Raw genomic sequence first — 24,127 nt, forward strand, 5'->3', positions numbered from 1 at the left:
GTTTTGTAACAGGGAAACGTTTTCTCTATTCTTTTTGTTCTGTTTCACCTGCACCTGTGTGAGCGCCTGCTGAAACTTAAAATGCTCTTTTGTGTTCTTCCCGTTGATGCTTTGACCAATGTGCCATTGAAGGAAATTCCAAAAGTTAAGGCAGAGCTGAAGGGCACCGAGCTAACTTCTGTTTGGTTATTACACAAGTCAAATAATCTCTTTGATTGTACTGGTGATATGGCCATTTATTTGTTTACCCATTTCACTTCACATTCAGGCTCCGCAGTGGTGTGGTAGTGGAAGTCACAATAGCCCCACTTGAGTGTTAATTGGGTGGCTATATCTGAGGAATATTAAGCTGAAAAGTATGTTGTGATAACAATACCAATATAATGGTTGTATTATTGCAACATTTTGATTAAAAATATATATGCTTCATATTATGGCCTACTCTCAGCCTGAGAAATTGCCAAATGGCCAATTATCAAGTTATATACCTAATGCTGATCACCTATATGTCTTCCTCTGTCCCTCAAGTAATGGTGCAGAAGTTAACTGCAACCAGCCAAATCTGCTTTTTTATGCTTGCCTGTTAAACTTTCATGTGGGTATTACCGCCCAGAAGATCAGCTTTAGCTCGAGTATCACTTTAAGGCTTGAAACTCACTGCTGTACACCTTTTTTCTTTCTTTCTTTCTGTTTTTTGCCCTGATGGCGCTGAGGGCATCTACCCTCATGGCCAACCTGGCTGGTTGGACTGGATGCGTCATTCTGTAAAGAGATGGGGATGATCCTTGATCCCAAACAGCTGATCCCGGCTCCTCACGCACTGACAGGTTTATCCAGACACCTGAGGTCACCGAGAACTGAAGCAGAATCGAAAGTTCAGGAGTGAGAAATAGATGCAACTGGTCGCTCAGATCTTCACCCAGATTATTATTCTTATTATTACTATTCTTATTATTATTGATTAATCAAGAAGATAGAGCCATAGAAGGAAATGGGGGGGGGGGGCAAGATCAAGTCGATTTCCTGCATTTAAAATGACTTGAATGAGGAGATGTAGGATCCAATCGACTATGTTGACCTGATTTTAAACTCGGCGAGTCATTTTGACCCTCCTGCATCCAGGATGTCTGTAAACCACCTGTGGCCTGTTTCTCATGGTTAGTCGAGCTCTGTCTGAGGCCGCAGTGATTAACACGGCTCTGTGAACTTGCCTTAGCCAGCAGTAAAACCTGAAACATGAGCTTTCTTTGCTCTTCTGTGTGCTCACCGGTTTCCCTGATGACCCTCTCTCTGTGCTACATGAGCTGCCTTCATGCATACTGCTGCATCACCAGTTCTTTGGTACCTGCTGCAGAAGTAAATACCCAAGCTGGGTTCTTAGAGAGATCCTGAATCGTAGCTCCTGTCTGTACAGCCATTGTGCAAGATTGAATTAAAAGGGCCAATCTCATGTTTTTATAGCGTGTCACTTCTGATCGTTGTTAACATGTCTGCTTAGGTACAAGGTACAAAGAATACAGCATGGCAGAACCCAGCTCTTCTAAAGCTGGTGCTATTTTCTGGATGGTCTGTCCTGGGATGGAAGACGATGAGGACAAGTGGAACAGAACACTCAAAGCAATCAAGGCCTAAATGATAGTGTTGACTCTATGTGCACGGAACAGTGCGGAAACCTCGGTCACTTTTATTTATTTATTTATTTCATATTTAAGAAAAAAAGAGCAACAAAAAGAAGGTACAGAGGTTAAGGATTGCATATAAACTTGGCACTTAACCCAACCACTCCTCGACACCCATTTGATCTGGGAGCTGGTTGCATCTGTTATCATCAGTGTTGTGCTCCTATGTTCTTAGGGCCAGAGATCATATCCACTAGGGAGATCCAGATGAGCTCGGAGTGCAATCAAAGGAACACGTTGTATCCTTCCTGACTTTGTTTATTTAGCGGTTTTGCGCACTGCTCCCATTCCTTCTGTGCTGTCTCATCGTTGGCCTCACATTGTTCAGTAGCAAATTTAAACTGCTCACGTGTTTATTTTGCATTCTTTGTATGCATCCCGAAGCAAATATTTATTTTTGGTTTATTGGAAAAAAAAATGCTGCCAAAGGAAAAACACAAATTTGATTGTGACACGCATATTTAGTTTTACTGCAGTTTGACGCAGTAAATTGACACACAGGCACAGGGTAAGTCTTTACTTACCCTTTATAGCTCAGCACAGTGGAATATAAAGGCAGCCTCTTTTTTTTTTTTTTTTTTTTTTTTTTTTCATCTTTTTATGGTGTATTGTTTTCTGTATTCAGTGTTGAAAATAATTATCCACATTACCGGGTGAGCTAAGTAGCAAGTTGGAAGCAAGAGTGAGGGGTGGCTTGAGACTTTTTATCCCCAAGCAAAACATGACTGTCTACCTGGTGGAGCAAGCAAAGCAGTGAGACGTTTTTTGTAGTTGGTCACCAGGTTTGGAGACTGACTAGGCCACTCCATGACCTTAATGTGACCTATCCATGACCCATCTTCAGTGTTCTAGCTGAGGGATGTAGGTTGGCACATGACCCCACCCATTGGCTCCTCAAAGTGGTGAAGTGGTCCTGTACCCTTTGTAGAACAATAGCCCAAAGCATAATGCTTCCACCTCCATGCGTGACTGTGTTGACGGTGTTCTTTGGGACGTACTTAGGATTTCTCTTCCTCCAAACATGGCAAGTTGAGTTGATGCTGGTGAGGGTAGAAGTACATTTACCTTGTTGAGCAGGGGAAACCTGCTGGCACTACAAGACCTTGATGCATTATATTGAAGTTTGTTACTGATGGTGTTAATTAACAAGCTCTTCCTGTGTAGTTTTGGAGTGATCCAATAGGCAGTAAAAGTTTAAATAGAAAGCAAGTGCCAATCAGACATTTTGCACAGTGGATCAAAATTCTGAAAGAATTGGTACTTTTCTGCATTCATCATTCCATCACTCTTGACAAAATCCCCAACTGTGTTTTACGGATGGCTGCAGACTCTCACTGCTGTACCTCTCACCTGACCTCTGATGTACATGTTGATGATGATTTGAAGCAAAAATTTCAAATTTAGATTCATTATTCCATAAAACCTGATTTTTGCATTCCAGTTCTCATTTGATTTGGCATATGCTGGCCTTTTCTCCATGTTTTCCTTCCTTAAGAACGCCCTCTGGGGAGCCACCCTTCTACTGAGACTTTTTTCATTGTTTCTTAATGACATGACTTTCAGATACTGTTCATCTGCTACAGAAAAAAGATTGGGTGTGCCACTTTTTCTTTTGCCCTGCATTTGTCCTGTTTCCTCAAATTCTTTAAGGACACACTACAGACCATGATGAGATATGCAAAGACTTTAGGTGATAGCTCTTTGGGACTCACCTTGTTGGTGCAAAAACACTGTTTTATGCCTGTAACTGCCTTATCTTTTGGGATATGGGGACAAATTGTGTGGTTTTTGCAACAGACTGTTAGCAACAAAATGCCCTAAAGATACATTTTAAAATTGATTCTTTGCTAAGTTGTCTGTTATGTTTACACACAATACTGTTTCATCTTTTTTTTTTTTTTCAGTTAGGTGCTTTTTTTTTAAATGTTTGAACGATTCATAGGTCAGTGTTAAGTGGCTTGCCAAAGAAACCCTTCCTATAAAAATGGTCAATTACTAGACTGAAAATCAGTGAAAAAGCAACCAAAGTCCAAAGAACACATTTGAAAGGCATTCAGAAATCCTGGCGAATGATTGTTCAAGAGTCTGGCTTCTTGGAAGCAAGAATGAGGGGTGGCTTGAGAGTTTTTGGACAGTACTGCATCCCTCAATAAAACGTCACTTACAAGCCTGAATGAAATTTGTGCTAACGTTAGATAGATGGATAGATAGATAGATAGATCTTGGAATGTAGATGTTACTTTAATATCCAACAACATTTCACACTGAATAAGAATCTTTTTTCAGGATTGTGTTTCACAGTAAGTTGAATTTCACTCCGATGGTCATAAAAGTGACATTACATTACAGTACTTTTTTTTTTTTTTCTACTTTGGAGCAGCTGTGTAGAGGTGTGATAGTGGATACAGTGGTCAGAGGATGTTGAATATGGGGCCATAAGTCATCCTAACCCATGTCATGATCTTTATGTAACATTTTTAATTCTTTTTTGTTCCTTTTAGAATGGAGGATGAGGCAGTCTTGGACAGAGGAGCCTCGTTTGTCAAACATATCTGTGATGAAGAGGAAGTGGAAGGTAAAGACACATTGCAGCCCACTATCTTTAGCTTTACGTGATAAGTGTAATGTATTCCCATTTTTTCCACACATACTATATGCAGCCCTGTGCAAGCAAATGTGAAACCAGTCATTTCTTTCACCCTCCAGAGTATCAGTGCAGAATGACATATAGGATAAACATTATCCACTTCCTCTAACGTTTCTGTACAGGAAGATGTCTCTTCAAGTTGTCTAATCCTGTCCAGTTCTGGCTGTCAGCTAAACCCGCAAAAGAATGCATCTGGAGACACCCATATGAATTTACTGAGGCATCCACATACTTCACGAAACCACTTCTTTTAGATGAACACAAAGCAAAAATACTTGGGGATTATGTCGAGCTGCTTGTGTGTAAGCAGTAGCTGCAAGAGCCTCCTGTGCTCGCCTGCACAGGAGGCTGAAAGAAGAGCGTGGTTTTGTGTTGGCCTTTTGTTTTCTGCAAGAAAACAAGGCTAACCATCAAGTATGAAAGATTATTTAACCCTAAAAGAAATGTTTGTGAAATGCATGTGTGAAGAGAGCTGCATCACTAACTGGGTCAGTTAATCTCAGTCTTCTCACACCCACTATTCTTTCTAATTACTTCCTGGAGACATTAAATCATCATTTCCTGTACGAGTCTCTGTGTAGGAAGTCACTGGCATTTCTTTAATTTTGCAATTTGATGGCATACTGTGAGAGGAAATAGAAATGTTTTAACATTTCACACTACATCACACTACAGCTGCAGTTTTTCTCCTGTCGGTGGACGACGCAGATTACCCAGCTTTTGGGATTAAAGTGATTTATCTTCTCTCCCGTGTTTGTCATCTGATCTGCTTGCTCTCTGCTTTATGTTGTGACAGGTCATCACACTGTGTACATCGGTGTCCACGTTCCCAAGAGCTACCACAGGAGGAGGCGCCACAGACGCAGGCCTAGCCACAAGGAGAAGCGGGAACGACCTGAACAGAGCGCAGAAGGGTCCAAGTCCGACGGGGAGAATGTAGACGTGAGCGTCCTCAAACCTCTCAGTGAGTCGTGGTGACACTAACATGACGCTTAGTAAAAACAGTGTGCATGAAATCATCTATGAGAGCCGCGTTGGTGATGGATAAATCGCTCCTGAGATGAGCTTTAAGTCATCTGGATTAAGTCCAGTACAAATTACAGCCTACAAGATATCAGTTTTCCCTAGTAAGGAGGCAGAGCAATGAGGGGTGGGTGGGGTGCGAGGGGCTCTCTTTCTTTAAGCAGCAGCCTGCACTCAAGTGAATAAATGGAGCAGGGGAATGGGAACATGCTGAGCACTAATCTGAAAATGACGCTGGAATAGCTTAATGTGTGTAAAGTAAACAAAAAAGGGGGGGGGGGGGTGTTACCTGTCACCTGATGATTAAACACGGCACTCTGAGATTTGTGGGAAAGGATTCTCAGAAGCTAAGTGGTAAAACGGAAGATTTGGCACAAATGGCAAGATATAGAGATGTTAAACGAGATCCTTAAGACCAAATGACAAAGTAGTACTCATACGGTGTCTGTGTGGATGAAAAAAGACTGCAAGATTGTCAACAGTATTCTAATCTTACTGTTGCTATAGGGAAAATACACCCGGTCTGTCCCTATAGAGAGGCTTAGAAAGCTGACATGGTTGAACCATTAATCCCCTGATTGTTTTCTACAGCCTGAGGAATTAAAACAGACAGAAATCGCATTTAATGAGGAAGAAGGGACATTTTTTAAATTAGGTAAAACAGGTGGGAAAATCTGAACCTCACAGTCTTCAATGGCAACACTATGATTTGGCTTCAGTGTACAGTAAATACGTGTAATTGTAATAGAGAGCCCCAAAGTTGTACCTCCTCTTGGGTAAATCATCTTTTTTGTTTTTGTTTTTAAGAGTCCCAAAACGTTACATCTGGTATGAGCAAGATTCACAATTATCATTACTGGAATTCACCATAAAATGATGCTGGAAACTGGTACAATAAGCTGGTGAATTTGTTGTGTGTGGTGGTTTCGGATATATTTGAGCAAGGGATTTGCCGCTTGGCTCATCAGGGCATGTGTGAACAATGACAACAGGGCCACAAAGGCCAATAGGATCAAGGTAAACTGGTATTTCCACTGATATTTAAAGTTCAGATGAATCCTTAAAGGGTACCTGTTCAGTTTCATATTTAAACCCGAGACTCCAAATAGTTTCTTTAGGTGATCCGAAGTTCAGAATAACCCTTATTTAGCTCACTATCAAAAGCTAGTTTTTCTGCCAGGCTTGCATCAGTACATGTATATCAGTAGAAGTTTACACAGCCAGTAAAAGAGGAAAGGGCACGACTTTCAACATGTTTTTATGGGTCAGGCACTTTAACTCACATTAATATCAATCATAGGGGCTTTTATTGGAAACATATACATTTAAAAGGAAAAGAATTGAAAGGCAAGGCAGCACTTTACATCAAAGGAATGAACGGCCCCACCTGCGATTCACAGCGACTACTTGTGGCCTTTTATGTTGATAATGGTTCCTTGGACATAGCAAACAACCATGTGTTGTGACACATCTTTCACCCTCAGTTAATGGTTCAGATCAGTATAAGTGCGGCAGATAGGAAATAAAAACTTGTCATTTCTTAAAACTTAAACCCTGTACAGAGCGTTACACGTAAGGTGCGTATTTGTCCAACAGTCACCACAAGGCACAAATGGAATTTCTCAAACGACCAGTAAATAAATCTAAATCTAAAACCATATGAACATGCAAACGTGTGCAAAAACTGGCCTCGATCATGCAGTTTCTGTATGGAAATGCACAGAAAAAGAAACAATACTTTTAATTTGAAGCAAATATTTGAATCAGTCGCCATATAAATGTTGCAAATCATGGTAGCCCTAGGTAGTTTGTAGAGTTTCATCAAGAATAAACCAATCGTACATACCGTACAATTATTCTAGTGGTATGATGATGATGCTGGGCTTTGGTGTAGACCCTGAGTTCATACATTGTGTAAAACAAGCTGATTTAGCTTGTATCTTAACCCTTAGGTCAGCTTTCTTCTTGACTTTGCCTCATACATGTAATTTTTGAACAGAGGGTGGGTGGGTGCAGTGCTTACGTAACCATCTTAAGGATATCCCCTTGTTTTGACATCAAATATCGCCCCCAACCTCCTACACAAGACCGCAATCACAAGTTGTATAAGCATTCAAAAGACTACAATCAAACAAAAGTTCAAAGACAGTGAGCAGAGTTTCATAACAATAGGCACCTTGTGTGGACAAATAATAGAGGTGAAGGTGAATAGAGTGATGCTATGATTTGGAGTGACACCATTGAATGAGGCATACTGGAAGAGGCGATCCACCAGGAAACTGTGAAGCATTCCAGAATTATTTGTAAGACAGCCAGTAGATTCATTGTTCCTCCTCCAACTGTAGAATGAAAATAGAAACCTATTAGTTTGAGAAACGTACCACAAATATTAATTTTCTGTGTCACCAAAGGACTAGTTTGTGAATTGTTACCTTCCTTCTAATCAGAGGGTTGTTGACTGGCTGCTCCAGTCTGCATGCCAAAGTATAATTGGGCAAGATATTATAGATTTAAGAGTGCTCTGAGTTCCCAAGCAGAGTAGAAAATCACTATATAAGAAGGAGTCCATTTACCATTCCTTAAAGTGCAGCCAGTTCCTAAAAGTAGACACGAGTTGGAGATTTAAAAATGAAATGCACGACTCGGGGTTGGGCTCCATTATCAAGAAACGGGAGAGAGTCTGAAGGGATCTGCATGAATGGGTGAATAAAGCACGAGTAGATACAATGATAGGCATTGTCCATTGACCACTTTTTGGCTTTGTTGACAATTTACAATTGCATCTTTCTTGGTTTTGCCGGCGTAACATTGAGTTGTCTTTTCACAGGCTCTCACAGCAGCCCCACACCTGAGTAATCTTCTCTCCTCTGACGCTGTAATCCTCTGTTACACCTTATGCTCAGATGTAAACCAGCCTGAGTGCTTAGTCATTCAAAGGTGCCACAATATGAGAGGAGCTTTGTTCCCATTAATCTCTCTCTATCTACAGTAGGTGTCATGGGCCCTGCCTGATTACTTTCTGAGTCATGCAAACTCCACCGACTAAGTAAACGCGGAAAAAACTAACATTAGCTTACATAAGAATAACTTCTTTATCAATTCTAGAGAATGCAATCAGAGACTGTAGTTTGTTTTCTCAGTTAGTAAGAGCTTTATTACTTGTTACATTTGGATAAAACTTATATAGCACCAAATTACAACCTGTCCTCTCAGGACACCTAGAGTAGCAACTAAAGTCATGACCTTACGGTTTTATAGAGAGAAATTGCTGTTTTGATTTTTTGTTTTTTTGCTGGAAAGAGGCCAATGGCAAGAAGCAGCCTCAGGGAACATCTGTCACCACAACCGGTTGGGGTGAGGAGAAAGTGAAAAGATGAGCACAGAGCGACAAACATTCACTAGTACAGCAAGTAACAACAGATCAGGAACATGCAGCTCCAGAAGCAACTATATGTGCAGAAAGGTTACGTGCAGAGAGAAGAGAAAAAGTTAATAATATGCAGTAGCACCATAAAATCCAAGGGAAGCAGATATTAAAGGAGAGTTGCTAAGTGCATCATGTGAGGCCTCCCTGCAACTGGGCCTAATGCAGCAAAACTTATCAATGAAACTTGAACAGAAAAAAAGTGTTTGACACCTAATCTTAAAAGTGAAAAGAGTCTATGTTTCTTAAACCAAATTAGGAGCTGGTTCCACTGGAGAAGAGCCTGATAGCTGAATGCTGTGCCTCCCATCATACGTTTGGAAACTCTGAGAATCAGAAATAGGGCTGCACTCTGAGAGGCACGTGCTCTTTTGGGAATATAAGGTGCTACGAGGTCTTTAAGACACAATGGAGGCATGGTTATTTAGGACATACTCAAGTAGAGGAATTTTATATTTAAATCTTGATTTAACAGGGGGAGCCAACAAAGACTAACCAAAATGGGAGGAATCTCAAGAATTACAATTGTCCAGCCTGGAAGTAATAAATGCAAGGTAGTTTTTCACCATCACCCTGAGAAAGTATGTTTCTAATTTAAGTAATAGTAAGAAGATAATAGAAGGCAGTCCTAGAGGTTTGTTTACTGTGTGAATTTTTCTGAACGAAAAGGACCTGATGTTCCTTCCTAGTGGTCTTGGAGTTTAAGGTACTTCCATCCAGAGAAAGTATTTGGTTGGATGGCATGTTTCCTAAATCTTTACAGCCAAATATGATAGCTTCACGATTCTGAATTTATTAGGAGAAAAGTACATGTTATCCAAGCCCTAATGTCTTTAACAAATAGTCCAACTTATTTACATCTCCTGGTTTTATAGCTGTGCAGAAGAGCATATACGATGAAAATTATCAGCTGTATCCTTTCTAGTATTTGTGATCTTTGATTAAAGCCATTATTTGTGATAGCAGCTCTTTTCTTTGGCTTTGCTTGCCAGAAGGACAACATCATTTGTCATTTGTAAAATGCCTTTCTTTGGTTACACCATTTTGATGTACTGTGATGGTATTTTCCTATCTAAAAATGCATTTAATGCAATGTTGAGGCCATCATTCTCAACTGCTCGGCTACTATAGTGATTTAATTTGTAGTGATTTAAAAACCTTGAACATTCAGATGAAAACTAAGAGTAATGACAGGGGCATGATTCATTGCAAGAAATAAACTTGTCAAGGGCTTTTCAATTTGGGTGTCAGAGAATAATAATAATAATGGATTGCATTTCTATATAAATGAGAGTAACGCCTAAAATCTTAGCTCTTGGGTTTTACAAATAACCCCATCTTAACTTACAAACCTAATAGCACTGTATCACCCCAAAAGAGCACTTTGCTCTCAGATATAGGCTCCTAGGGAATTTAAAAGTAGAATGGAAGGCAGAGCCTTCAGCTTTCAGGCGCCTCTTCCGTGGAATCAGTTCCTCGTTAGATTCAGGAGACAGACGACCCTCTACTTTTAAGATTAGGCTTAAAACTTTTCCTTTTTGATAAAGCTTATAGTTAGGCTTCCAATGATGCATTTAGCATTTCTTCTCCACTCCCCTTTTTACACTATCTATGTGATTATATGCCACTCTGCATTTAACCATTAGTTATTATCAATCTCTGGCAATCTTCCACAGCGTGTCTTTTGTCCTGTCTCCCTCTCCTCATCCCTAACCGGTTGCAGCAGATGGCTCCCCCTCCCTGAGCCTGGGTCTACTGGAGGTTTCTTCGTGTTAAAAACTGGAGTTTTTCCTTCTCATTGTTGCCAAGTGTTTGCTCATAGGGGGTTCCACAGAGTTGATTACAGACTGGAAAATCAGTGGGCAGCGGGAGAGCAGACCTAACACAGAAGCTCAAACTGAATCTGTCATCCATATTTAAATGTCCGTTCTAGCTCACACACAACACACACACATAAACAAACTCCCACGTTCCCATACTACTGTATCTCTCTAAAAGATCTTAACTGCAAACAGTGTTTGAAGGTTGAATAAGAGGGCAGACTCTACTGCGTGATGAGCTACTCTTGGCATAAACATTTTTTTCCCTCTTGAGTGAACCACCTTTTATATATTTTTTTTTTTGTTACCCTATTAAATGAAGGTGTGCATGTTGCCTCTACCTGACATGCTTTACTCTCCCTGTTAGGAGTTTTCAACTGATGTGTGCAAATGTCAAGCAGTGCTTTGGCTATGGGGGTTGCGCTGTCACAGAACATGAGCATACAGTGTAACAAGATTGTCCCAGACAACTAAAGCCCCAGTTGAAAGTGCACATACTGACAGATATATGTAGCCCTACACTTGTAAGATTTTCCACTGCTTTGACCGATCTAAATCCACATAATCCTGTTGATTCTGGCAAAAACTGTAGAGCAGACCACTCAAAAGTTGCGTGTAACCACAACAAAGGCCTGGTTTTCATCGGTAACACCAGCTGTGAAACGTAAGAGGCGAAGAGTGTTTTGTACACCATATGGTGTCAGTAAGTCATATTTGCAAAAGGACAGCAGAAAGGTGTTGTGGGTCTGAGGATCTCCTATGTTTTGGTTTTGCATCCTTACTGAAGGTTCATGCATGGGATCCTAAAGGTGTTTCATGTCCCTTTGAGTCATTGGTCTTAACCTTCACATGACCTATTATTAGATGCGCTGTCTATATTAGAACAGTTCCAGCTGTACTATTTTAAAAACAAACAATCTAAATTAAGCTTTGGTGCGCTGTTTCAGGATTAAAAGGTTACAGGCGCCGTTACGTTCTTAAGCTATCAACCTGCAGAATCCTGACTGGTACAGTAAATCAAGGCACCTTCATAAATAGCCTCTTGTGTCTTGCTCTTGACCTCCACTTCGTTGCCTTACTTCATCGTTGCACAACTTTCGCAGAAGAGTTAACAAGAACAAGCAGTTCTCACATTTCATTTTGTCAAGATTCTTGTTAAACCCGGAGATTGCTGTTTTATTTTTGGTCATAAGAACAAGATCATACCTTGCATAAATAAACACTGGTTACATAATTTATTATGAATAATAAAAAGAAAAATCTATATGCCTAGGCTGTCTTACTGTGGAGGTCACATCACCTTTCTTGATGTCATATTCCTTAATGGTCTTCGTGTTTCTGATTGAAGTAATAGAAGTAGAAGATAAACATTCAGTGGAGGTTATCAATGCATGAGTGTGCTGATTTTAAAAAAAAATAAAAAATAAAAAATCTTGGTTAACTTTCTCAGAAGGAAGTAAAATGTGTTTTACTGAAAATCTTTTCCTCGAGCGGATGTGTTGTCAGGCTGTTTCCTTCCAGCTAAGATAACACTGTTCTTTTTACAGGGTCACGTGCTTTCACCTTATTCGCAGCGCAAACTGCCCCCCACAAAATATTTAAAGCTACCTGAAATGCTAAAAAACATACTATGTAACATCCCAACCAGGCTGCAGCTGTTTTGAATAGTAATTAAAACCTCTGATGTTTCTCTAACAGTGAGAGATGATATTCGAGCAGTTGCAGTTTAAGCAAGTCTGCTATGCAAGATATACTGTGGTCTCACGCTTACAGAAAATACTGTTTTGATGTCAGACAGATGCATGCCAGATTGTCAGACCAGTCAGCTGTTTGAGCTTTCTATTCTGTGCATGATTATGCAGTTGCAATTTCTTTCCTATACAGGAAACCTTAAGTTCTGCACAGCAGGCATCTGTGTAGCTTCACACAATGACAGCAACTACACTGCTGATTTGTTTGTCCACTAACTCAATTCTTTCTGCTTGCAGTTTCTCCTGCTGAGAGAATCCGGTTTATCCTGGGAGAGGAGGATGATGGCCCACCACCTCCCCAGCTCTTCACTGAGCTGGATGAGCTTCTGGAAGTGGACGGGCAGGAGATGGAGTGGAAGGAAACTGCCAGGTGAGCTGCTAAGGCAAATGTGCTTACAGCTTATCCCCCCCATTTCACTTTAAGAGCCATGGGAAGTGGCTCACCATCCCGTGACTGGAACACAATCCCTTATAAATAATCATGTTTTGTGTGTGTAGGGAAATAGGCAGTGCCCTAGTGAACTCCCAGTCTACTCTTATCTGATCGAGATCTATAGTACCTGCTCTGTGAGACCCGGAAAAGGCAGCAACTCCCACATGATCAAAACAGGCCTCAAGTATACAGGGACATGTGAACTTTTGGCATGTATAAGTGGAATCACTACACTTGTTAATGGATTTCTTTTAATTCACCTGTGGCGTGTTCAGTATTACAATAAATCATCAGTTATTCCAGCTAATCAAGCTAACATTGTGCGACTTTCATATAGAATTATTATTTTCAAATGTTCCTGGAAGACTATCAGTAAATTTTATCTTAAACCTGACCTTCTCTGATTTGACCTACTTACCCTGTTCACTGCAGTGCTACTGATTACATGAGGGGGACGACGTGTTACCTTGGTATAACTTACAGTGTTGGCTTTTGTCATGGATTAGGAGGTAGTACTTTATAATACACAATGGTTGTTGTTATTATCATTATTAAGCTAACAAACCAGCAGATATACAACATCATGAACGCTTCAACTTTGTTCATCTTTTCTGACTAAATCTGATCACTGAGCACCAATTAAATCAAATGTAAGACTGACCAGTTACGTAGTGTTTGAGGTAATCCTGAAGTAACGATTAATGTCACCTACTCTGACCCCTCAAGTAAAATGAAGCTTCATGCTGAGGACTACCTTGTTACTTTAGCATTACGTTTCCATTACTTGCTATTCCTTTGTCCGACGTAACCAAGTAAAGGAATTCAGTGAATTCAAAAATCTCAGCACCTTTTGTCAGTTTTTGCACAGTGTTGTGTCAAGCTTTGTCTATGGAGCGTTCTTTGAGAAGCATCGAAACAACGATAAGGAGCTGTTGTGTTTTTCTGATTCTTTGTCTCATTTTGTAAAAAGAGCGATGGGATTACACGGAAGGACATGTAAGTGAATGCCTTAGGACTCGCATTGTCTCCGTGGCCAAACTCTTCCCACAGCAAGACGGCCCGTCACAGACACGTGGACCGCAGCCAACCAGAGAGATACTCTATCCCCAGTGGAAACTCCATCCCCAGGCCTCATGAGAATGGTTCTTTGTAGTGGTGACATCTGAGGCATTATTATTAAAAAGAGTCCTTGTCCTGAGCCTTACCTTCGAGGCTGAGCTTATCCGTGGCAACAAAGTTGAAACGTTAAAATGGGATCTTGTTTGAACGCCGTTTCCGAGCAATGTGTGGTCTAAAGGTTCCAGAGAAGGCTGTCACCATTCCAGTGAATAGTATGCTTTCTAAAGTCTAGTGATTTATTTTTTATTTCTACGCGTTTCTGCATCCCACATTTATGCATTGTGAAGTGTGACCACTTCAAAACATTGCACTGCTGTTTTGTAAAGAGGACAGAATCCATATTGTCGCCATTTGTTTTCCGCCTTTGTTTATTTTTAAACCTCCGTTACCTTTGATTTTGACCTCAACCTTCAGGTTGAAGATGAAAAAAGATGATGGATCGTACATTCTTCTGCATCTGAGCACGGTCACTTGTCCAATTCCGGTATGGTTCACGCATATTTTGCCTCTTCTTTATTTTCTCCCACTCTGACCAGGTGGATCAAGTTTGAGGAGAAGGTGGAGAAGGGAGGTGAACGCTGGAGCAAACCTCATGTGGCCACGCTGTCCTTGCATAGTTTGATGGAGCTGAAAACCTTTATCGAGAAGGGCACGATCGTGCTGGATCTGGAGGCCAACTCGCTGCCACAGATTGTCGGTGCGTGAGGTTGACTAGATCGAAAGTGCTCCTGAAGGTTTAGAAAAGCCCAACTGCTACTTACGCTTGATTTTCAATCTGTCCCCTCTAACAGAAATGATCACTGACAGCCAGATTGAGAGTGGTCAGTTGAAGGCAGACCTGAAGGAGAAGGTCACATACACCTTGCTGAGGAAGCATCGGCACCAGACCAAGAAGTCCAACTTGCGCTCTCTTGCAGATATTGGCAAGACTGTTTCCAGTGCAAGCAGGCTATTTTCTAGCCAGGAGAATGGTAATGCAGAAACTCTTATTTCTCCTTATCAACTCAAACACCTTCTCCTCATTTTTCTGTTCATTTTTAACTCTAACTACTGTTTTAGGCTTTTCTTTTTTTAACACAAACCTGTCCCCTTTCCCTTTCTGTTTCTCCTCCCCCTCCCCCCTATCTTACTGTACTTCTTTTCCTCTCTTTTTTTCTTTCCTCCCACGGGGGTCTGTACTTTCTGACTTCCTGCATCTGGGGTGCAATAGCCCGCAACCCCCTCGAGCACCCTGTGCCTTGTTTAAACCCACAAGACTCAGAGGAACCATGTGAGGTCATGAGGAGCTCCAGCATGGGATACCTCTGTAAGTGAGGTCATAGCCCTCCAGCTGAAAGCAGCATTGTTGGAATGTAGTCCCATGGAAGGCTTGTGTGAATGGAGATAGACAATTGTGAATTAGAGAGGAAAAAAATGCAATAGTGTTGAAGTTTCATTAAGTCAACTGTGTTTTTAAAAAAAAAAAAAAGGCTTAATGTGTTTATTCATGAAATCAGCCTGGAAACGTATGTGGTGGACAAAAGCTAAATATTCATTTTGCTGTAAATCAAATAGTGATAGACTAATGTTCTCCGCCATTGTCAGTAGCAGAATTTCTAACCGAGTTCCAGAGTTTACATTCTCAGTCGTCTGCCAGCCGTTGCTCAAACAACTATTTACGTGTATAAACAGCAGACCTAAAGCAGTCATCTATCATGCTCTCTTGTCTCTGACTGTCTGACATTTGTCCTAAGTCTTAAGCCCTGACACATTTAGCTTATTTCTCAGGTTTCCGTCTCTTTTCAGCCTCTTTCTCAGCCAAAAATATATTTCTTTTTTTTTTTTAAAGTTCTGCGTTCTTGCCCGTCGTCCTCTTTGATCCTAACAGAATCTCCCCTCTCTGCAGGTAGTCCAACTACAACCCACCGAAACCTCACCTCCAACAGCCTGAGTGACTTCTCTGATAAGCCAGAGAAAGATCAGGTAATGCGTTTTGATGTGTTATTTGCATAGAGTCATATGGGTTTTGCGCCACCGCTGTCAATGTTCACAAAGCAGCATTTAGAAAGAGCATCTACTGGGCTGTATGAGTGCTTCAGCATGCTGCAACGTAGACTGGAGACTGACCCCAGAGTATGTAGAAACATTAGCTTTATTAGTGTTTATCCACACTTTGTCAGGTGTAGACAATTGGCAGTTAAGCCATGGCAGCACCCAGATTCTCTTGCACTGGCACTGCAAGGTGGGGGGCGTAACACATGTGAGCCCCAGATGCTAATAAATAAGACACCTTCCATTCTTCTCTCTGGTCTGAGTAACAACAGCTTACTGTCTTTGCCGTGTGAGTTTCTGTCATCCACTGTAGTTTCTTTCGCCGCCGTGACTCATGACAACTGTAAATGGGCTGTATTGTCTGCGTTTTTCTGCAATCACGGAAGTAGTTAAACAGTAACTGAAATCACCCTCAAGCAACTGTTTATAAAACTGTACATTGGTCAAAATGGTGTGTTTTTCTTTAAGATTTTAACAAGGGCTTTGTTAATCATCTCCCTTAGTTGACGTAAGTTTTTACAGGCTCAGTTTAGATCTCTATGAATCCAGACTGAGGATGTATGCTTATTGGACGGCATAAAATCAAACTGCTGTTCAGCACATAATTGAAGGAAGGGCAGGTACTGCCTGTTCCTACACACTTATACTGACACCAACAAAGCACACCACTAGGTTTGCATGTACATGATGCCCTAATCACTTCTACAAGAGGAAATTTGTAGCCTAACCCTAACCCCCCCCCCCCCCCCTCCATGATTACAGCTGAAGAATAAGTTCATGAAAAAATTGCCCCGCGATGCTGAGGCTTCAAACGTGCTGGTCGGGGAGGTAGATTTCCTGGAAACCCCCTTTGTGGCTTTTGTCCGTCTGCAGCAGGCTGTCATGCTTGGGGCACTCACTGAGGTCCCTGTGCCCACAAGGTAAAATCGTCCAAGGTCCAACTTGCAACATTTGAAACACTGATCAAAGTCTTTGAGATTCTCACTTTGTCACATCTCATTTTCTCATCTTTGTTTAGATTTCTCTTCGTCCTTTTGGGTCCCAAGGGCAAAGCTAAATCATATCATGAGATAGGAAGAGCCATCGCTACCCTGATGTCAGATGAGGTATGAAGTAACTTCGTATTTGTTGGTTTATTTTCTCTTGTGGACTAAATTTTGAACTGATTGTAATAATATGACTGACTGACTACTTTTTTTTTAAATTTTTTTTTTTTTTACTAGTTTTACTGTTTTAACACATTAGATTTAACTTAACTAGCCTCTGACTGGTTGTGAACCTAAGATGATGGTTTTGGGCTATCCAGTTGCATTCATTAAATGAATGTTAACCCTTCCTGTTGCCAATTGTGGTTGGAGCCAAGTCTTTGTTTTTCTTGTATGATTATGTCTCAGTGAATGGCCTGTCCAACTGAGAGGTTAATTGTTAATCTCTGTGTTACAACTTTTTGACCCAAGTTTGTTTTGGCATAAGCAGATCATATGCAAAGAAAAATGACAGGTTTTTTAACCTGCTCCACCTTTAAACATCTCTGTGTCTCTGCTGTGTAGCTTCACTCCTGGCTTAACGTCTCAGTGTTGTCAGGAATGTTAGCTGATAGCTCATAACATTCTTAATCCTGAGATCACCTGGCGGGCAATTTCCCACAGGCCTCAGCTCTTTCCAACATATCTCTCGAGTAAACACGGTGAGATAGGAAGTGTTTTTCCAGGATTTCCTCAAGTTAAACTTTACTCCCATGAAAACTTTATGAGCCGTTCTCAGCCGTTTTTGAGTCATCCCCTCGTAGTACTATCCTGCATGCCTGTTTCACTGCTCGTGAGACGCACAGATATTGATTCATTATTTGGGTACATGGTAATTAGAATATTATGGACGTTTTGTTATGCTACTTTGTTAGAGTTAGGGGACACAGTGAATTGTTGGTTACTAAAGCTCCACTTATGTTTGTGTGCTGGCAGGTATTCCACGATATTGCTTATAAAGCAAAGGACAGGCAGGACCTGCTGGCTGGTATCGAGGAGTTCCTGGATGAGGTCATTGTCCTGCCCCCTGGCGAGTGGGACCCTGATATCAGGATAGAGCCACCAAAGTCCCTGCCTTCTTCGGACAAGAGGTCCGCTGCTAATCCACCTAATCCCGATGAATGATGTCGCTGCATATAAATCTGTTAAATCTACAAAATGTTATGTGAACATAGATGTATTTATGCAAATAAAAGGGGGGTTGGGCAGTATTAATGTTTGTCCAACATGATTTTTTTTCTACTTTGGTGCTGTGCTGATGTCTGCATGGCTTTCCATATGTATATCAGCGCCAGGGGACTCAAAAGCACTGTTTTTTTTGTTTTTTGTGGAAGTTGGACGAGCAGCAGCAAATCAAGAGAACGTGGGCTTTAGAGAAAATGAGAAATTTTTGGGCTTTAGAGAAATGCACTCAATGCACTGGAGTGTCATGGGACACTCAGTGCATCCCATCATGCACCGAGTGTCACTGTATTTAGATGCCACCCAACAGCAGTTATTATTAATCTTTTTTTTCTCTTTTACTCAGCCTTTTGCCCTCTCTCCTTTCTCTCAACAGACCATGGCAGATGGTTGTGTTCTGTAGGAGGTTTCTTCCTGTTAAAAGGGAGTTTTTTTTTCTTACTACTGTCTCAAAGTTGAGCAGTGTTTTAAAGACAACAAACTAGGATCCTTTGTTACACAGTTATGCATAAAGTTTCAACATAAGCTGCAGGCCAAGTGCAGGTCAACCTTTTCAGAAACTGAGAATCTTACTTCTTCTCTCAAACCTTAGATAATCTCTTATTTCACCGATGTGATTAAAGACTATTGTAAATAAAAATGTATGCAGCTTGTATTATATATGCATTATGCACTTGCATGTATATTTACGGTTTATTTGCCATGATTTTCTGTTTTTGATGGTAGAAACATGACAGCGATCCTGCGATCTTCATGCTTGAGTTAACTGAAAGCTTGTGGGCTTTTATTTGTTTGCTTTCTGTTTTTAAAGGAAGAACATGTACACCGGATTAGAGGCACCTCAGATGAATGGCGACACTCCCCATGACACAGGACATGGAGGGGGTGGAGGACACCAAGTTGGAGAGGAGCTTCAGCGCACTGGAAAGTAATTGTGAAAATACTGTAGAGCAAAAAAATAAAAAAGAGGGGAAAAAAAACACAGAGGAAGAATACGCGAAGCGAACTATATTATGCTTGCTAAATTTAATGTCTCCTACTTGAAGGTTTTGTGGAGGTCTCATCTTGGATGTGAAGCGGAAATTGCCCTTTTTCGCCAGCGACTTCTATGATGCGCTGAACATCCAGTCTCTGTCTGCCATCTTGTTCATCTATTTGGGCACAGTCACCAATGCGATCACCTTTGGAGGTCTGCTTGGAGATGCTACAGAAAACATGCAGGTAATACCTCCCTCATCCCTTTGTGTTTAAACCCAGCATTCACACCGCTCTGGCATTTCTAAGACTGCTAAAAGCTTTTGTTAGAGCCTAACTTGACATGCTTGTGTTTTATCGGTGACATGAAGAAAGTCAGACTCTGATGATTCAAAAGCTTGTGTTTGCTCCCTGCCGATGTCTCATCAGTCAAACAATCTCAGCAAAAACATTGCAGCATTGTGTGATTTCCTTTTTATGTGTATTTTTCTTTCTCATAGCCGTGGCTCTCCGCCGATGCTCTCTGGAATGCTGGTGTTTCTGCTTTTTGTTGACTTTATATTTATGCTTTTCTGCCAATGTGATTGCCTCACTGTTGTTTGTTGCTACTTGTCTGTTTACACCGATACATTGTGTCACACAGTGTACTCCTCTGTTTTGAAGCAGTCTATTATTTCAACATTTTCAAAGAGATTCTCAGCTGCCTAATACTAAAGCCCCTTATTGTTGCTCACGCACAGTGTGAATGTGACAAGGTTAAAGAGCTGATAAACAATGATAAACTGTCTCGATTTCCCAAATCCTTGCCCAACTCTAAATTTCCCCATATGGAAAAGATATATATAAATCTTATAAAGTTTGTATCTGTCTTGTGTGAAACTTGTATGAAAAGCATATAAGTGTGAAAACAGATATAAGATCCCTTGAAAAATTATATAATGGAACTTGTATGTTTTGGATACTTACTAAAACAATGTATGAAAGTAATGCGAAAGTGGCCACTTTCATGAGTAATCACATATAAGTTTTTACTATTTCTTTTCCGTATGGGTCTCCTCTGCTCACATGTGTGGGATTTGTCTCTTGCATTCTTCTACCTCTCACTCTCATAGCACATATTTCTGTCTGCCCTAAGCAAACACTGTCCATTTATGAGTTTCAGACTGAATTTATTTGCACAGTGTTTGCTGCTGTCACCGTCATCATCGATTTAAACCTTTAAACTAACACAACACACTGCAGCAGATAAGCCATGTTAATGTTGAGCTCAGAGGCTCACTCTGCATCCATCTGTCACACCTGCTGTTAGCAGGAAGCGTCGTATGATTGTGATATGTTGGCGTACAGCGCCAACCGCATCCACCTCGATGCCTCTCACAGCGCGGTGTAGAAGTATAGCAGGCTGACTGGTGATGAAGCCGCTTTCTTTGGCCTCTCATGTGACAGAGACCTGAGGAGCACCAGCCTCAGGAGATTTGCCCGGGCTGTAAATAACTACAGATCCAGATTAATCAGCCACAGTAGCCTCGTCATGGCTGTGTTTCTAATGACTCCTCCACCCGCCCCTCCCTTACCAATAGTGGGTCCTCAATACTCCTGCGTCGCTACACCTTCCCACTCAACAGAGGGATTCCCTGCCCTTGCTGGATCTTTCCCCATGTATGCTCACTGCTACAGCATTGTCATTATTAGCTTTTCATCCAGTGCAAGTTGCTTTTAAAAAAATAAAGTGTTAAGAAAAAAACAAAAACCAACGTGAAGGGAAACTAAACAGGCCTGTCCTGATTGACCAGAACTGCAGCTGTGTATGGGGAAAACACTATTCCTGTATGAGTAAGTAGGAATTATGCAATAATTAATGGGGAATAAAATGAGAAAGGATGCAGAATATTGTGAGAAGTGTTGTATGTAAAGTTTTCATTCTTCTCCCCCCCCCTGCATGTACTGTGTCGTAGGGAGTGCTGGAAAGCTTCCTCGGAACAGCACTGACGGGAGCAGTGTTCTGTCTGCTGGCTGGTCAGCCCCTGACTATTCTCAGCAGCACTGGACCGGTGCTAGTCTTTGAAAGGCTCCTCTTTAGTTTCAGCAAGTGAGTATTTCATGGCTAAAAAGTCACTCGGCTGTACACAAGGGTTAAACAGAGGTCAAAAACAGCAGCAGTAGACTGTTGCAGATATTTGTAGATTACAGTCTCTCCCCAAAGGACAGATGCGTGTGTTTATAAAGATCGTTGTGACCACTACAAGAGAAGTTAAAAATATAAGCACGAAGAATTCAGGGAGATTACTCACATTTAGTAGTAGGCTGGTGACTTTGGGTCAAAGGTTGCTTCACTGGAACTTTTTATTTATTTATTTTTTGCACTTACTGGTAATAAATGATTGTCACCTGATTGTGTTTATGAGCTTTCACCTGTTTTGCCTTCTGCTTCCTGTCCTGACTATGTGGAAGACGAGAGCAGCAAGGACACGCCATGATGGTGTGATAGCAGTGCCTAAATTTTAGGTATACGTTATTGTGGGGATAAAATGTCATTTCACCTCAGTTCAAGGGAATTAAATACTGCCTACTCTCACTTCCTTCCAACTACACTGCCTCTCTTACCCCCAAAGGAGTCTTCTAGCGTTACCAAAAACACCACGCTGCATATGTTCCATTATTAATAATTCACTCTCATTTAATTTTACGCTGTGACTGAAGAGTGTTGTGGCACCTGTGCCCTCTCAATGTTTTCGTGCTTCGAGTCAACTGTTGCCGAGTCAGTGGCAGCTGCTCACTACAGCTGTTGTGGATGCATGTTATCCTACAGCTGCAATAAAGAGAAAAACCTGCTGCCGTTTTCCCTTGGAGGACCCCAGAGCAATATTTATATACCTCTGAGCGCCTTGTATTTTCTGAAAGTGCCGTGAATTCTTGGGTGGTTTGTAAAATAAAATATTGAGATGTAAGAGTTCGCTTGCTCACTCTGTGTGAAATGTATCCTCTCCCTCAGAGACAACGGCTTCGACTACCTTGAATTCCGGCTGTGGATCGGACTGTGGTCAGCCATGTTCTGTCTGGTGCTGGTCGCCACAGACGCCAGCTTCCTGGTGCAGTATTTCACACGTTTCACAGAGGAAGGCTTTTCGGCACTCATCAGCTTCATTTTCATCTACGATGCTTTCAAGAAGATGATAAAGCTGGCCCACTACCACCCGATCAACACGGATTATGATCCCAACCTTGTCACTCAGTACGACTGCCGCTGCATGCCTGGTGCGTAGTCTTTACTATTGCTGCTGCTTCAGATAGAGAGAAGCTACCAGAGTAATAGGAAGAGTTTTACCTTCAACATTAGCAGTGGTATACCTCCACTCTGTTCTAAACCATCTTTTGCCTGAATTTTGGGCTTCTTTTAAAGCAGGGGTTACTCACTGCACATCGTGGGCCACATACAGCCCACTTTTATCTAAAAGGATTTTTAAATATAGTAGTAAAAAAACAAAGGTTTCTGTTATTTATTTGCTTACCTATTACTTTGATGCAATATGAATGAATGAGGGGTGAGGTCTTTAGAGTTAAAAGTAAAAAAACTTATTCCCCTCCTGCACTTGAGTCTTTACTGTGCCAATTTTGCTCCCCCAGGCCTGATGTTGCCTTAGAGTTTCAGGAATGATGATACCATGTGATGCTGAAAGTTGAATAGTCATATATGGTTTTTGTGTTGGATTAATTTGTCTTTTAATTTAGATTTAAGTTTATTTATTTATTTTTTTGTTTTTTCAGTGAAAATGACAAATGATAGCAGAATGTGTGACCGTGTAGATATCGCTTTCTCAGCACTGCTGAGACACTGTTTTTGTGTCGCGTGACTTGCCAATATTCTTTGACACGGATTTAAAATGGCAAATGCATTTATTAGAAGACGCTTTCTTGTTTTAGTGATAAGATATTATGTTGTTTCTTCACTAGGCAACTCGTCAGAACTCTTTGATCTATCTGCCCTGACAAACAGTACTGATCTGGTATGTAGTGCCCTTGTGTTCAGTAACAATGAGTCAGAATTCACTGCTTCAAAGGCTGTGTTTTTTTTTTTTTGTTTGTTTGTTTTTGTTTTTGCTTTTTCTTCAGGCATTTTTTTTTTGGGGGGGGGTTGAAACTGATAACTGTTTTGTTTTTTCTGTTTCTGCCTTTTTACACTCCAGCCGGTAAATGCTACCTTGGCATCTCTGACCAAGAAGCAGTGTATGAAGTATGGAGGACAGTTAGTTGGAGAAAGCTGTGGCTACATACCTGACATCACCCTGATGTCTTTCATTTTGTTCCTTGGGACCTACACCTGCTCCATGTCTCTGAAGAAGTTCAAGACGAGCCGCTTCTTCCCCACCCGAGTGAGTGACAGTCACATCGTTTTTCCACATCTAGATGAGTTGTAGCCAGCGTTGTGGTGCATATTTTCCCAGATTTCCCAATTACTTAATATGTGACCACATTTTTATATGTTTCAGTTGCATTTTACTTAAAATTATTGATTCGAAGAAGTTTTTTTTTTTGTTTGTTTGTTTTTTGCATCTTGGTTTGCATAGAAGTCTTTCTTTGTGGAGTTTGCACATTCTCCCTGTGTCTGTGTGGGTTTCTCCAGGTGGTCCGGTTTATTCCCTAAAGTCTAAAGCCGTGCTTGTTAAGTTAATTGGACGTGGGAGTGTGCAATTGTCTGTCAAGCTGTGTTAGCTTGCCTGCATTTTTTTTTTTTTTCAGCACACAAAGAAAAGGGTCGGCACACTTTTCTTCAAAACTTCCAGCCCCACAAACTCAAAGACACTGTCAAACCCTCCTTAAACGTGTCTTCCTTTCTAGGTGAGGAAGCTCATCAGTGACTTTGCGATCATCTTGGCCATCCTTCTCTTCTGCGGTGTGGATGCCTTAGTTGGTGTGGACACTCCAAAGCTCTTAGTGCCAAGTGAATTCAAGGTAGGCATCTCCCGGAAGTTTGCCAGTGTACTAGAAAGTCCTCATTTCATCGTGACGTTTTGAAATCA

At 41.1% G+C, this 24,127-nt stretch overlaps 1 protein-coding gene across 2 annotated transcripts in view; it reads left to right on the forward strand.

Moving 5' to 3' along the window:
- The window catches only part of LOC120718691 (electrogenic sodium bicarbonate cotransporter 1-like), a 33,628-nt gene that overhangs the window by 1,188 nt on the left and 8,313 nt on the right, over window positions 1-24,127 (forward strand). For both annotated transcript variants that reach the window (XM_040007322.1, XM_040007323.1), the window contains exons 2-17: window positions 4,181-4,254; window positions 5,123-5,290; window positions 12,582-12,714; window positions 14,433-14,593; window positions 14,688-14,867; window positions 15,782-15,858; window positions 16,690-16,847; window positions 16,946-17,033; window positions 17,889-18,043; window positions 18,946-19,062; window positions 19,181-19,355; window positions 21,065-21,198; window positions 22,102-22,364; window positions 23,061-23,113; window positions 23,294-23,479; window positions 23,946-24,059. In XM_040007322.1, coding sequence (XP_039863256.1) covers window positions 4,181-4,254; window positions 5,123-5,290; window positions 12,582-12,714; window positions 14,433-14,593; window positions 14,688-14,867; window positions 15,782-15,858; window positions 16,690-16,847; window positions 16,946-17,033; window positions 17,889-18,043; window positions 18,946-19,062; window positions 19,181-19,355; window positions 21,065-21,198; window positions 22,102-22,364; window positions 23,061-23,113; window positions 23,294-23,479; window positions 23,946-24,059 — 2,236 coding nt within the window. The remainder of the gene's footprint in view (window positions 1-4,180; window positions 4,255-5,122; window positions 5,291-12,581; window positions 12,715-14,432; window positions 14,594-14,687; window positions 14,868-15,781; window positions 15,859-16,689; window positions 16,848-16,945; window positions 17,034-17,888; window positions 18,044-18,945; window positions 19,063-19,180; window positions 19,356-21,064; window positions 21,199-22,101; window positions 22,365-23,060; window positions 23,114-23,293; window positions 23,480-23,945; window positions 24,060-24,127) is intronic.

The sequence above is a fragment of the Simochromis diagramma genome, unplaced genomic scaffold (genome assembly GCF_900408965.1).
Source record: "Simochromis diagramma unplaced genomic scaffold, fSimDia1.1 OVJJ01000682.1, whole genome shotgun sequence".
NCBI classification, from domain to species: Eukaryota; Metazoa; Chordata; class Actinopteri; order Cichliformes; family Cichlidae; genus Simochromis; species Simochromis diagramma.